This window comes from Lepisma saccharinum, chromosome 11 (assembly GCF_977018435.1).
Source record: "Lepisma saccharinum chromosome 11, izLepSacc3.1, whole genome shotgun sequence".
Taxonomy (NCBI): Eukaryota; Metazoa; Arthropoda; class Insecta; order Zygentoma; family Lepismatidae; genus Lepisma; species Lepisma saccharinum.
In genome coordinates, this window is record NC_139239.1 from 69,937,751 (window position 1) to 69,953,863 (window position 16,113).

The 16,113-nt window shown below is 39.2% G+C and overlaps 1 protein-coding gene across 2 annotated transcripts in view; it reads left to right on the top strand.

Annotated features, from left to right (window-relative positions):
* Nurf-38 (Inorganic pyrophosphatase Nurf-38) overlaps positions 1 to 16,113 on the top strand; it is a 55,832-nt gene that overhangs the window by 38,147 nt on the left and 1,572 nt on the right. Inside the window, exons 8-9 of one of the 2 annotated variants that reach the window (XM_083131376.1) lie at positions 612 to 721; positions 9,112 to 9,560. In XM_083131376.1, coding sequence (XP_082987502.1) covers positions 612 to 721; positions 9,112 to 9,161 — 160 coding nt within the window. In that variant the 3' untranslated portion in view covers positions 9,162 to 9,560. Of the gene's footprint in view, positions 1 to 611; positions 722 to 9,111; positions 9,561 to 16,113 lie in introns of those variants that run through there. The other variant, XM_083131377.1, reaches the window with a different exon arrangement.

The window sequence follows — 16,113 nt, forward strand, 5'->3', positions numbered from 1 at the left end:
TTTTCTCTTCGAAATAAACGTTATTTGACATTTCTGTCGTTAACGGTTGTTGAGTTATTTAAATTCTTTATTGGTATATTTTTCTCGGACACACTGTATATCAAAGGCCAGTCTGGTCTGGTATGAAGCACCTGATTCGTGAAGCTCCCCACCTAGGCAAGTCATTTATTGTATTCTTGCCCATTATTGATTTAGATTGGACAAATGTGTCATGTACCTACTCTGCTCTCCTCTTCCTGAATAATCAAGAAATAGGCATTCTGCATGTGGTGTGAGACTCATCTTAATTCAATATTTTCATGGGGTGTATTTTGTTGGATGCTGTTTATAATTTTCCCATATTATATATAATGATTCTAAAATTCTTTTTCACAGTTTTTAACTTTCTTCATGGTGGATATAGTAACAGACAGACTGTTGCATGCAGTAATAATTGTGTTACTATTGACTGTTGTAAATACACTTTCCTGCATTAATTTTCGTTCAGCTTGGTTGGCTGAAAAACGTAAAATCGAGGTTTCACTGTTCTTGTTCACTGACTTGTATTTGAACCATTGTGCTGCCTGTGAATGACCATAGATCAGGACCTACATGCATTTTTTTTCTTTTAGTGCAACCACAACAGTATTAGACAGTCCTTACAAAATAAGTGGAACTGAGGCGGAAGATGCTATCGCTAAGAGTTCTGAACCAGGTCCAGCTCTGCCTATGGAACCTATAGGTGAGTACCTTTCAGTGGATTTTATGCTGGTAGTTTACAATTTTATATTTTCCGGTGGATCCAGGGAAAAAAAAAATTAAATCACAGGAGGATGCAAAATCGAGGAAAATTTTACAGCATTTTGCTCAAGTCATTTTCCGACTGTGGAGATTGAATGTTTAGTGAAGGTGTTGTACTCTGTGTATGTATTAAATGGGGGATATTTTTGGATACGATGTTTGTGGATCTTGTGAACAGACAGCATTAGTAGTAATAGTAAGTTGAGTTTTAATTATGCATTTAGTTGCTTCACCCCACAGGAAATGCACACAATCCAGGAAGTATTATCCAGTATTTAGTTTCAAATTACTACAGACCATATAGGTATATCAGTAAAATTGGCCACAATTTGGTCTGTGGCCAAGGGCATTGGGTGACCAACTCATGTTCCCACTATGTTCCACGTTCATGTTCTGGATGGAGATGGGTGTTCCTGTGTCTGTCCTTTTCATCAATGTCTGAAAACGCTATTGCATTTCTGATTTTCTGTTTGCATATAAAACCTCAAATTCTATTTGAAATTAATTTTGGAGTAAGAATCTACACCATCTGTCTCTCTGCCTGTGCGTAACTTTGGGAGGGGAAATCAAAAGGTTTCCATTCTCATCTAGGACCAGGGTGCTATGCGACTGGAAAACCTGGAACACAGGGAAAATTCAGCAAATTTGGTTGGTCAGGGAAAAGTCAGGGAATAGTCAGGGAATTTTGCATATTTTCTGGAATTTACGAGCATTTTGGACTTGCAGGAGAACCCGTTACAAAATGAACGAACGGTTCATTTCCAGTTCCGAATTCGGTTGTTGTGATTCCAGTCCCCCCGAAAGATTCAGTTCAGAAACTTGTTCCTCTCGTCATTATAACTTCTAGTCTGTTACGTACAAAATTATGGTTCCTTCGCATTTCGATTCTATATTTATTCACTCTCGGATCTTGGATCCATTCATTTTGAAACTTGTTCTTCTGAACCTGTTCAAGACCGGAATTTGGAGAGGCGTGAGATTTTTCCTTAGAGAACAAGCTACTCAAGACGAAACCTACGCACCAGCCATCCTCAAAATTTCTTAAGGAAAAATGTTGCTTTAGCTTTGTGTGTGGTGAGGAAATTTTCTTTCTTCAAGAAAACACCCGTTCGGAACCCGTTCTCTTTTGATACGTGAAGCGGAGCAGGTTGGTGTTTGTACAGTTCATTGGTTTTGGATCTGCAATAAAGCTTGAAGAGCAGAATTTCACGTAACTGGCTGTGGTTGACGTCACACTGGACGGGTGCGGACGCCGAGTACTTCGTTCCCCCCATGAACCCATTCTGTGAATTTGAGTCCTTCGTTTGCGACTCGTTTAGTGTTTGACGTCACACTGGACGGGTACGGATGCCGAGTAAAAACAAAGGGACTCAGTACTTCGTTCTCCCCATGAACCCGTTTTGTGAATTTGAGTCCTTCGTTTGCGACCCGTTCAGAAGCAACCTGGTTCATTTGCTCGTTGTCATAGTTTTTACATTGCAGAGATGTGTTACACCCGATAAATTAGTGATTTTATGCAGTATCAGTGACATCATTATTTGAATATGCACGTGTTTTGTGCATGTAGAACGAATTTATTTTTAAAAAACTTGTGCGAAATAGAGGAATTAAACGTACGCTGGTCACACATCGTTGTTAGGTTAGGAATGTTGGTTTGATGCCGATATTAATTTTACATATTTTTTGCGTGTAGAATGAAATTTTGCTGAAAAGTGGTGAAAATGGGCCCAAGTTCCTTTTGTTTTATTATGATTTCATCATGCTACAAATGCAACTTTTACATGGTTCAATTTCGATTTATGTCTGTTAACGCATACTGCAGAGTTTTAGCGATTACTTAAGATTTTGTCAAATACGCTTTTGTGGTTAGGTTAGGAAGGTCAGGTTTGGTTGTCTTACAATTAAAATAAAGACCCCGAACTAAGGTTCCGAATTATTTCTACATTCAATCCCACTAGTTTACGATACTTACTGTCGCTTGTCAACCAGAGAATACCTTTTCCGTGTGAAGCGTGTATGATTGCGTAAGGTCATTTTGAAGTTGTTTTTTTCAACATAAATAACTTTTTTCGAATCCAAATAGTGCTCATTATTTTAAGGAAGGTTCAAATTTCGTGTCACAATGCATGCCAAAATTCTATGATAATTAGTCTTCCTGCTAGGAAACTTTTTTAAAAAAAAACATAAAACATTTGGAACTGTTACCTTTTAATAGACAGATTTTGATATTTTCCCGTAATATAAAATTGGTTCCAGCATGTGGAAAACTCAAATAATGGAGATATTTGATTCCAAAGTATGGTCTGCGTATATATTTCTTTTAGGTGTATGTTTGGTCACCGGCCCCATTCACGTTCTGAATTTCCGAAATATGTAGTATTTTCAATAAATTAAAAAATATAATAAATATTTAACTTATTGCATATTTTCTAAAGGTACATGACCTAATTTTCTGTTGTTTCTCATTTGTATTGATATAATTCAGCTTGTATACAAGTTACATTGTAAAGCTTTGATATATGCCACATTTTTTTTATTGTAATGACTTAGTAAAAATGGGGAAGTACAATAGTTATTTATTTTTTCATTGAATAGCATTATGTTAATCACTTGGTAAATATTCAGCTAATTACTGTGTATATTCATATTCATAATAATTAAGGTGCCTGCATATTTAATTGAAAAACATGAGGTTCAAAAGCAAAAATCATGACGACAAATATGTCTGGAAAAAATTAATTTCTGGTCTGGAAAACCTGGAAAAGTCAGGGAAATTCATAATCAAAAAATCGTAGCTACCCTGAGGACTATTTGGCTAAGTAACTAGTAACTGTTATATTTGTGAAATTCTAAAAATTACTTTTTATTACTTTGCTTCTCAGGTCCCAGGAAGTTAACAAAAGTATGCTTTACGTGTAAATTTTGTAGAACGTAATTTTTTTTTGGGGGGTAGGTTGTATGTATGTCTCTCTGTATATATATATATATATATATGTATGTGTGTGTGTGTGTGTGTGTTTGTGTGTGTGTGATAAGAGAATTGTATTTTTCGGATTTTTTTAGGTTGCTGGTTACACACTCCCCCTCTCCCTCTTTGTGTGTGTTTTGTACGAACACCATACATTGAAAAGATACTATACAAACGCAAAGTACAAAGTTTTAATAAAATACAAAAAAAAATTGGAAAAATAGAAAACAAAATATATATTTGAAACTAGAATCTAGAAAACTCACTGCTGGCTCTAATTTTATCCTTTCTGCACCAAACCATCCTCCTCATCAAAAATGTAATACAAGGGTCGTTCAAGGTTGACTGGGATTTTCGTATGTAAAAAATCGATGAATAGCCGGATCATGATGAAACGTGCGGGTGACGTAATGTATTCCTTCGCGAGTAACTAGCACCCGGCATGACGTATTTTGCGCATGCGAAACCAGCTGAGATTTTCAGACGATTTCAAGCACAGTATGGTGAACAAACGATGTCGCGGACAAGAGTGTACGAATGGTGTGAGCAGTTTCGCAAAGGATGGGAGCTGGTGACAAATGAAGCGCATGGACACATTCCATGCTTCCAGTGAATATCGCACGTGTTGAGCAAATGATTCTTGAGAACCGGCGAGTAACAGTGCGGGATATTCCTGCTGATGTGAATATCAGTGTCGGGAGTGTTGAGACAATCATTCACGACCACTTACGCTTCCGCAAAATCTGTGCAAGGTGGGTTCCCCGCCAGCTGACATTCGATCAGAAGTGGACACGCAGGACGGTCTGTGAACAGCTTCTGAATCAGTTTCGAACAGAAGGTGATGACTTGTTGCAATCCATCATCACGTGTGATGAAACATGGTTGCACAATTCAACCCCGGAGACCAAAAGACGCAGCATGGAGTGGCGGCATAAAGGTCCCCCCCCAAGAAAAGCAAAACGCAGCCGTCCGCTGGAAAGATCATGGCAAGTGTCTTCTGGGACATGAAGGGCATTATCCATGTGGATTTTCTGTGCCCAGTATTACTCCACATTGTTGAGTGGTGCTGTACGAAAGTCCATTCGGAAGAAAAGACCTGGGATGTTGTCTGGAAATGTCATTCTTCTCCATGACAATGCCCACCCTCACATGGCCAATGTGACAACAACAACTCTGGCCGACATGCGCTGGGAAGTTCTTCCCCATCCCCCCCTACAGTCCAGATTTAGCCCCCAGTGATTATCATTTGTTTGCACCCCTTAAAGACCATCTGGGAGGAAAGAAATTCATGACAGACGAAGCACTGCGGAGCGATGTCCTCCAGTGGCTACGACAGCAACCAAGTTCTTTCTATGCCAACGGAATTCGGGAGCTGCCAGAACGATGGCAACGGTGCCTCGGCACGCACAGAGAATACTTTGAAAACTGACATAGTTTGGTGTTTCTTCTGCTACCTATTTCCTCTGCAGAAATAAAAGTCCCGGTCAACCTTGAACAACCCTCGTATATGGGACAATTTCACAAAAAGGGCAGTGAATATCTACAGAATAAGATGACTTACAAACTGAAATTAATCACCTAAAGGAACAAGCTGTGATAAGTGGATACTCACTCATAATGTTTGATCAAACATTATAGTAAGAAGAATTAAGGTTAAAGAAGTCGGACAAAAGAAAATGAGTAGTACCATATTTGCCAGCGTATAAGATGCACCACACCCCCTTTTTTGTACACATTTTTGAGGAAAAAGCTTTAATCACTGAATTTATAATTAATTTTTACGGTATTTCAAATATAAAGTAATATGTAGTTATTAGGGCTGAGCCGATCATCGGTATCTGCATCGGTGAGGATCGGTTGATTTTCTTTTACCGATACCAAATATTTTCAGTGGCTAGAAAAGCAGACAAAGGCAACAGCTTGTGTCAACATTTGTCCATCCTAAAAGTTCGTTCACCCTTCCTTGCGACAGATTGGAAGACCAGGACAAGAAGTTCCATAGATTTTCCTAGAAACACTGGATCATAGTCCCCCACCCTCCTGGGAAGCAGATGGCAAGGTCAAATGCATGGGCAAGTGAAAGCTGATCCCAAATGTGACCATGAAATCATGTAACTGCTTAGTTAACACCGTGTGAAATAAACCATTCATTCATTGCCAATTGTTGCTTGAAGATCGTAGTCGTAAGATAGGTGGATGTTTTTAACCCCCCCCCCCCCATCCTGGTCAGGTAGTTGCGGAGTTCTTGGGAAAGAGGGATGAAGGTAACTGTGAAAGTAGCTTTGTTTTATCTACGTTCAAGCAGGAAGCAATTTATACATATCCTCTTCACTTCTGTGTTACATGTGACTGCCGGTATAAGCCAATGAGGGTTATTTATTTCGGCCGAAAGCAGGACCCCATGGCGGAGTGGTTAGCACATCGTGCTACTACACCAGGGATCCCAGGTTTGAAGACCGGGCTGGAGATGGATGTTTGTGAGTGTCCATTCATCAATTTCATCACATCATCACTCATCCCCATCTTTGCAAATTAGTCAAAAGTGGCACAAAAAGCAAAGTAAATTAAAGCAAATCAATAATTTATTTCCGCTGAGATTAGATTGGGAACATACAGCTTTGAATGGCAGTACTAAGGAAGATAAGCTAATCGGGACTGGACCTACATTTGAAATTGGGACCCGAACCACTATGTGCCTCCACTGACTATCGAACCCAGGATCTATTGATTACAAGGTGACGGGGGTACCACTTCACCATCGGGGGGGGGGGGGGCCTCTAAAGATTTATGTACACCACTACTAGAATAATGTACATAAAATATTTTTCAGGAACTTTACCTATCATCTAATGGACGTACCATATTCAATTATTGTATTGTATTCAATTTTTTATTTATTTGACATTAATTTCCTTGCCATGACAGTTGTTTTTACACAAATTTTAGCGGTCTTAACTACACGTAAGCTAGATGATGAATATTTGCTGTTTTATCTCTGATTTTATAGCATCTTTATATTATTTATGTAAAAACAATATTTTTTAGTCAAGATAAAAAGAACAAAATAGTTATTAACGTTGCCTTTCCTCCATTTCTTAGTCTGTGGATACATACAACAATACTCCATACACATCGGAGAAATTAAGTACTAATTTATTAATTTACATATTACGAATCGACTAATAATTATATTAACGTATTAAATAGAAACACTTTTATTATTATATTTCTGAGACACTTGGCTCAGACTGGCTCCACAAATTGTATATTTCTAAATACGTGCCTAGTGATGTGACGAGTTAGTATGGCTCAGTAACTAGCCTTTTTATTTTATACTGGAATTATACAAGCATCGGTATCGGCAACTGTATCAGTGGGTATCGTTCATGGTATATGTATTGGTACCGGCAAATGGTTGTATCGGCTCAGCTCTAGTAGATATACTTTAAATAAATAAATTACCTACTCTAAGTAGGAAGGAATGCATTTTAACCCTTAAAGGATGGGCCATGACACGGGTGTCACAGCAGATATATATCCCTTAAGGATGGAAGCTTTTTCTCGTAGTATGTTACTTTTTAATATACTGTAACTTAGATAATGATCGGAGATACATGTTTTAAGTGCTGCATGAGTCTAGAGGTGGGGGCGATGTCTGAAAATTGTGATTTTTTTTTTTGCAATTTATTTTCATTGCTTCTTTCTCAATTTTGGTGTTTCAAAACACACATTTGGCAATAGAAGTAGGACTTCTGACATTGCTGGTGCCAAAATCACGAGTGGGGGCGGCAGGAGGGGGAAGGTGGCAGGGAGAGTAAGTGAAAAGCCTCCAGCTGCCAACAAAGCGTTGCAAAACAGTCGACTGCTCTTTGCTGTTCCACAAAACTGCACCGTAGGATTACAAAGGAAGTATTGTTGAATGATTTGCCCTGTTTCTGTCGGTCATGCTATTTTTAGCCCCTTGCATCACGTGTTTACTTAGGTAAGTTGCTGTGGAGGGTATGACTAACAAAGCAAGTTGGACGAATTGAAATTATTCAAGTTTGAACTTTAGTTCAGTGTGTGCGTTCCCCAGCTTGTGGCATGTGACCAGCGGCGAGCTGTGGCATTTAGACTTTTTTCTCCTCCAACAAGAGTAAAGGGCATGTAAGATGGCAAGAAGACCCAGTTTGGCACAGTGAAATTGACAAGCATACCAGCCATTATGTAGGTACCTTTTGGAGATTCACGTCCTGGCATAGCCTGCATGGGGGTCCGATGAATTTCAATTTTGTGTTAAAAAAATAGTTACTTTCCATTTTTCTTCTAACGGATTATGTAATTTCTTTTTCCATCATGATTATAGTCCAAAATATACTGAACAAAACGAGGTATCATTTGTACCTCTAATGTTCTTAGTTCAGGAAATATAAAATTTCATTTAGAAGCATGCAGAATTTCAAATTTTCTTCTGAAAACATGCTCAACGTCAGTGCAAATACCTGGAAAATCAGCCTCAGCGTGTAAGGGTTAATCTTTGTCACACACGGCAAGGAAGCCAGTTAGAAATGTCCAAACTCGGAACAGAGAGAATTTCCAGAAATGAATGTAATCAAAATCTGAGTATCAGCGTATAAGATGCACCCTGTTTTTCAGATCTATTTTTAAGGGATAAATTGTGTTATACGCCGGCAAATACGGTAATTACATACTTCAAAGGGATTTCTGATAAAATTACTAGGATAATATGTAAAAAGGATGGAAGACAACATGTAGACCTGGGAGAAAAATCACAAATAGCATTTAAAAAGAAAAATATGAATCATGTGTTAGGATTATATTAAATTTAGAATGGATTTGTAAACTCAACCTCCCACCCACATGTTTTCATCAATTCTTTCTGAGCAGCATCAGAAAAGTTAAATGATCCCCAAACTAAATGTCCTATAAATGAAAGAACTTTTGAACCATTTAATTATACATTTTTCAGGGGATCAAGCTGAAAAAACTTAAATTCTGGGAAAATGTAAAAATGTAGAAACCCAACATATACTTATTCACCTTAAAGAGTGAAATAGATTGCAAGCACTAATAATAAATTAAAAGGAATTTAAATGACAATAAATTTGGAAAAAATTGTTTCATCTGGGTACCAACAACCAAGACTTTATAGAATCAAGATATCTAGAATTAAATGATAAAAAAGTAGCCATATAAAACACTAGACCTGGTAACTGGTATTTTGAAAAGTATTCATAAAATAAACAATATCCTGCTTATAAGTAGTGAATAATAAAATGTTAATTTTAGTAATTGCTGGACTTAATATATTCATTATCAAAGGGGCTGATTTTACTGTTATAAATATTTGATTTCCATTTCAGTGAACTTGTGGCACTATGTTGCAAAAGAACGGAGGAAGTGCAAAATTTAAATGAGAGAATTCAGCAAATGTTAAATATGGAGAAAAATTTACAATACTGTCTTGCCACTGTGTGCCTTGCTCATTAATCAATACAGGTTAATTGAAATAATGCATACATAGTATATTATTGCAGGCTTGCTTGCTGTAAAAGTGAATGTAAAGTGATAACTATTGATATTTGACAAAATTGTTGCATAGTTCTTATTTAGAATTAAAAAATGTAATTCAACTATTGTATACTTTCTGCCTTGTATTCGGCAGATAAATCCGAACAACAGTGGAAAATACATTTTATTGCTTGTAGTTTCAACAAATATTGTGTAGGTTCGAATTTCTTTTGTTATTTGTAATATTGCAAATTATTCATGGCTTCATTTGTAACAAATAAATACAAATTTTCATTCTAAAGTATGTTTTGAATCCTAAATATAGAATAGACTCAAGTATAAGTCCAAACTAAATTTCTCAAGAATATCACATATCTTACTTCAGGATAAGAATAATATGTGCATACCACTTAGCTACCAAGCCAACATCTGATTGCACCACATTTTCCACAACTTTTTATGACTGCTGGTATTACGAGGGTTGCTGGAAAAGTGTCTGCAAACTACCACCAACAGTGGCGCTAGTCTTCTGCTATTATAAAAATTGGAAGAATGGCCCTCTTTTATGTTTAAATATCTTTGATTGTTTGTTTAAGCCTATTAGTTTATTTTTCACAGCAGTTTGAAGAAGTAGTTTCATGTGAGAAATGGAAATTTCTCGTGAACACTTTCAAATGTAGTTTAACACCGAAACAATGCATCGAGCTACTTCATTTGGCTTTGGGGATGAAGCACCATCCAATAGGACTGTGTGCAGTTGGTTTTAGAATTCCAGCGTGGTCGCACATTTCTCAGTGATGAATTTCGTGAAGGTCGTCCATCCATGTCTGTTGTTGCCAGTAATGTTGATGCTGTGTGTGAAATGAGTCAGAGAGAATGGCATGTGACATACCGTGAGATTCAGGCCTCCTTGAACATTGACATGAAAGGAATACATACAATTTTGCATGGTCATCTGAACGTATGGAAACTTTCAAGCCGTTGGATCCCACACAACTTGACCGAAGCTCAAAAACAGGCTCGTGTAAATTGGTGTAAAGAAAGTCAAATTTGGTGTACTACCGGGGACGAAACTTGGATTTATTCATACAAACCCAAAACTAAACAGCAATCCACTGTTTGGGTGTTTCAAAGTGAGCCGAAACCAACAAAAGTTGTTTGTTCGAGTTGTGTTGCCAAGCAAATAATTGCTTGTTTCTTCGGTTATACCGGACATGTGGTAACAATAGCTTTAGAAGATCGAAGGACTGTAAATGCTGAGTGCTATACAACAATTTGTTTGCTAGAGGTCATCAATGAATTGCGTAAAACAAACCCAAATCATCGCATTATTCTTCACCATGACAATGCCAGTTCCCACTCAGCACACCAAACTGTTGATTCTTTGTCCAGTAAAAATGTCGAATTAATGACTCATTGTCCGTACTCACCTGAAGCAGCTGTTGACACATTCCAAACAGCGATTTCTGAGGTATCAGCTTCAGAGTGGAAAAAATGCTTTCAAAATTGGTTTGAGCATATGCAAAAGTGTATCGATCTGAAGGGTGAATACTTTGAAAAACAATAAAGCCATTCCCAGAATTTCACATGTCTTTTTTCGTATTGATTGCAGAAACCTTTCCAGCAGCCCTCATACTGGCATTCCTATTGGAAATGCTTGGACCTGCAAACACTAATGCCATCTCCCTGTAAGTGAGGGAACGGATTCAAGTGAACAGGCTACATGAGGATGCAACTTAAAAGATAAAACGTAGAAACTTGCTCTAAGTTGGGACTTTTTATAGGCGGTTCTGGAAAACAATTCCTAGACAACCTACCCTCCCTTTTTTTCTTTTTGTTTCTTCTCAGTTGTTGACATGTAGAACCTGGCCAGCATCAAGTAATTCCTCCAGGCATGGTTGCTTTGTTTTGGAGCACAGCTTTAGTTGAATTTCCCTAATTCCATGATATTGTGCACAGCTCAACCCAACTTCAAGGGTTCATGTCCCATTTATTTCCCTTTCCCTTAACTTTGGGTTACACAAAAGTTAGCTTCTCCGTGTCTGGGTGTTAGAACTAAGCACAACTTCCAAGACTGCTTTACAACAAGGGGTTTGAACTTGTAGTTTCTCCAGAGTAGCTTAATTCTCTGCTGGATTCTGAATTTGGGGGTTACCTTTCCCTAAAGTAGCAATTCTTAATCTGAGAGCCAGGTTACTGTCATGGCATCTCAGCGAGTCCACGAATGCTTGAATAAATTTTCACTTTTATATTTGTCATGAAAGTCTGAGGGAAGTTAGTTTGTGCATTATTAAATTAACAAATTTAATATTTCATGGCTTTTGGAGGTGAAAATGTGGGTGTATTCTTTATTTTTATTACTATTGAATATGGTTTATTGTAATAATAATAGTAGTTCATTGTGCAACGTTCTCCTGCCTTACCTTTTCGCAAGCTGTGCAGAGCCATATACAAAGCTACACACTTCAATTAGATGAGTATCAAAAGGTTACCCATGTGTCCTAACACTATAACAGGCATAGGAACATGACACTCAATATTGAGCTTGCTGGGATAAGAAAGGGCTGCACCAACTTTATTTTATTTTATTTACAGGGGTGTGTGATGTGTGATCTTTAAGCCCACCAAAACATCAGTAAGCACAAAACATGTGTTCGAAGTGCTGCATCTTTGTCTAATGTTGACAACTTTTTGGCAATCTAAAAATGTCCTCTCTTTTTAAGTTTGCCATCTGGTAACCCTTAAGTCGTTGCCGTATATTCTTTATGAAATTTTTTGAAATAGTCTAAATAATGCACAGGATAAGCAATACAAAAGTATTCTGGACACCGACAGAAAAGCAGCAGCCACACGCTCTGTATGATTGACGTAAATCAACCTCCACACACTTAAGGACACTAGATTGCAGCGGAAGACTTCTTGCTACACCTAATCCTGCTTCACAATCAATTTCTGAAACCACTCCACCATTGAGTTTCCTCCTTAAGTTCATGTAGGTCTTGATCAACAACCCTTCTTGAAAGTGGAAATATACATTAAGGAGGTCCATTTGAAGAACTCGATCTCCCCCCCCCCCACCCTTATGATTGGTACACATGAGTACCCGAATCTAGCATTACTCTAGGTAAACATTGTTTTAGTACAGATACTGTGTGTGTGTTATGTATTATGTTTGCATACTATTTTTTTTACCATGTGCAAAATAGCAGTCAAACAGGAGCAAACAATTTTTTTAAGAAAATATTTTTGCAATTTGTTTTATGTAGCGCAATTGTGGGTACATAACAGTGTTACAATTTTTTTTTGTTCACTTTGGTTTGATGTGATGTTGCAGGGGCTCTTTAAAAAAGGGATGTCTTGTGTACATGACCTTTTTCTTCTAATTGCACATGTATGAAGATGGAATGTCACCATTGTACTTACTATAAAAGCTCTAGCCTTCCATCCATACTAAAACAAAGCTCAACTCTCCACGACGAATAGTTATTAAAATGATTAGACATTTCTCTGCATATTAAAAGCCTGTATATAATTCATATCAACTAAAAAATAAAACCACTTATTGAGAAACATGCAGTACTAGTATTGCATTGTGATTCAGGTATGGGACATACCTTCATACATGTGTAAATAAATGACCAGAGAGTAAAAGAAAACTGATATATCTGAGAAATGGCATGCTAATTGCTGTCACATGGTGTCCACATGTATGCAGATTGGATGTTTACTAGATGTTAAAGCTGCAAACCACTAAAAATAACCAAAATTTTCCATCAGGAAAGGCATAATTTCCTCCCTGGCCCTCAAAGAAGACAGCACCTCAGCATTTCTCAGAATTACAGCCTTGGTTAATCATGTCAAATGCTCTACTCTGGTAACCAAACAAATCTTTCGACTGAGGTACAGTCACTAAGACAAACTTTTCTGTGCTTGTATCCCACTAAGATCCTTCCTCCTAGTAGTGTATTTTGAAAATTTACATGGTTTACCACAATTCTTATTTATTGTATATATTCATTACATATCAATTAGGTCTAGAAATAAAACACCAATTTAAGGCATTCAAGTAAAACATAAGAAGTCCGACAACTTCAAATTCTCCGGCAATTTCTATGTACATGGAAAAGGTTGGTTTACCAGCGGCAAACCAGATAACATGGGAGAATACACCACTGCTTTCTCCCCATTCCTCACAGTGACTGGATTGCAATCGCACCTTCCTGGACAAACTCAAAGCAGTTTTCAAATACCCTTATCACTAGGTATGGACGATATCTGTGATTTTATTTATTTATATATATATATATATATATATATATATATATATATATATATATATATCGTAGTCATGAACTCCTCTGACTACGTTGCGGAAGCCTCCCGTCAACTCTCTGATTCATCGACCTACAAGCCCACCACGGTTGATTCATCTACCACACACCTAGACAAAATTCGGGATTTTGTCCTCTCCCGAGGACCCCCTGAAGGCCTATCCAATTCCACCATCTCCTCACTCATACCTGACAACCCCCACACCCCCACTTTCTACCTCCTCCCGAAAATTCACAAACCTAACAACCCCGGGAGACCCATTGTGTCCAGCTACAATTCACCCACTGAACGCATATCAGCCTTTCTAGACTCTCACCTCCAACCCCTCGTCCAAGCCCTGCCCTCCTCCGTGACACCAACCACTTCCTCAACATCATCCAAAACTTACCATCCCTACCACCCAACAGTTGATGTCACATCCCTTTACACAAATATTCCCCATGCCCATGGCCTCCGTGCCACGGAATCATTCCTTAACAGCCGACCCAAACCCCACAATCCCAGCACTCACTTCCTGATACAACTAGCCAACCTTGTACTTACCTGCAACAACTTCTGCTTCGGTGACCAACATTACCTGCAGATACGTGGCACAGCTATGGGTACCCGCATGGCCCCCTCTTATGCCAACCTGTTCATGGGCATGCTGGAACAGGAATTCCTTGATTCCCAGCAACTGAAACCACTCCTCTGGCTAAGATTCATTGATGACATTTTTCTCCTCTGGACACATGGCGAACCCTCCCTCACAACATTCCTAAACCGACTAAATGAGTTCACCACCCTCAAATTCACCTGGTTCCACTCCAAAGACCAAGTGACCTTCCTCAATGTGGACATCCACATTGCGGGAGACCACTTGGAAACATCCATACATATCAAACCAACCAACCACCTCCAGTATCTCCACTACTCCAGCTCACACCCCTACCACACCAAAAAAGCCATCCCATTTTCCCTTGCCCTCAGAGGCCAGCGCCTCAACTCATCCCCCTCATCCCGCCAAAACTACAACCTACGCCTGCACCAAGCCCTAACCAACCGTGGCTACCCCTCCACCCTCATCAACAAACAAATCACTAGAGCTAACTCCCACAACCGCACCAAACAACCCAAAACCAACCCTCCAACTCTGATCACCCAATACCACCCTCACATTACGAAAATCAGACATACCCTCCACTCCCTCCTCCCCATCCTGCACAGTGATCCCGAGACAGAGACATCTTTCGGGAAAAACCTAGGGTCGTCTTCCGCCGCCCCCCCAACCTCCAAAACATCTTGGTCCGAAACACCCCCACCCCTTCCACACCCCTTCCCCCAGCCCACAGGTGCAACAAACCCAGATGCAAGACCTGCCCCATACTCATCACCTCCCCCACCCTCCTGATCCCTACAGCGGCAGGTGAGTTCACCCTTCACCCTAAGGGCACCTGCCACTCATCCAATCTAATTTACACCCTCATCTGTCAAATCTGCGGCAACTTCTACCTAGGTGAAACCTCCACCCCCTTGAATCTAAGGATAAATAATCACCGTTCCTCCACCCAAAACAGATTTCACAGTTGCCATCCACACCAACAGCCATAACACCACCTTCAATAACTGCTTCCGTGTTGCCATCATCCACCTTTTACCCCCCCGCTCTGACACATCTTTCCGCAGGCGATGGGAAAGGGCCTATATAGCAGGCATGCACGCCACTATACCCCCCGGACTTAACCTAGCCAACCAGTAACTCTTTCCTCTCCTCCCCGAAACTACCCACCCACCTTACAGTAAACACTGGCTAAAGTATTTCGTGTTTCCTTTCAACTGTTTCTGGCAACACTGACCGTAGAGACGCTACAGTCAGTATTCTGTGCCTCTACTCACAGTGTCGTCGATCTTTTATCTACCTTCTTGAAAATGCGACTCAGATCGCGAAATATTAAATTATTTCTATTCGTGTGGTAAGTGTTTACTGTCTCCTTCATTATTTGTGTATATATATATATATAAGTGAAAGAGGAAACACTCACCGGACAAAGAAAAAATTCAAATTTTCGTGATGGTGTATCACATCTTCAGGAGTAGAGAGACATTGTATAACTAAGTGACTAGAGGGAAGAGTAAGCATGACCTGCAGTGTTGCCAGGTCCCAAAGAAAAAAAAAGGTGAGGATAGGGAATGAGGGGCTCCTCACCCTCACCTTTTCCCAACCAACCCCCCCCCCCCCACCACTCAGTTTTCGACAAGCCAGGCGAAAGAACCATTTTTTTTGGTGGTACTGTCAACCCTTTTTTTTCTTCAGGACCTGGCAACACTGCAGGTCATGCTTACTCTTCCCTCTAGTCGCTTAGTTATACAACGTCTCTCTACTCCTGAAGATGTGATACACCATCACGAAAATTTGAATTTTTTCTTTGTCCGGTGAGTGTTTCTTCTCTCCTCTTTCACTTTTTATTTAGCCCTTGTGGCCCTCCTTCCTTTTATCCTATATATGTCTTCACTACTGCCAAAATATCATGACTATATATAGT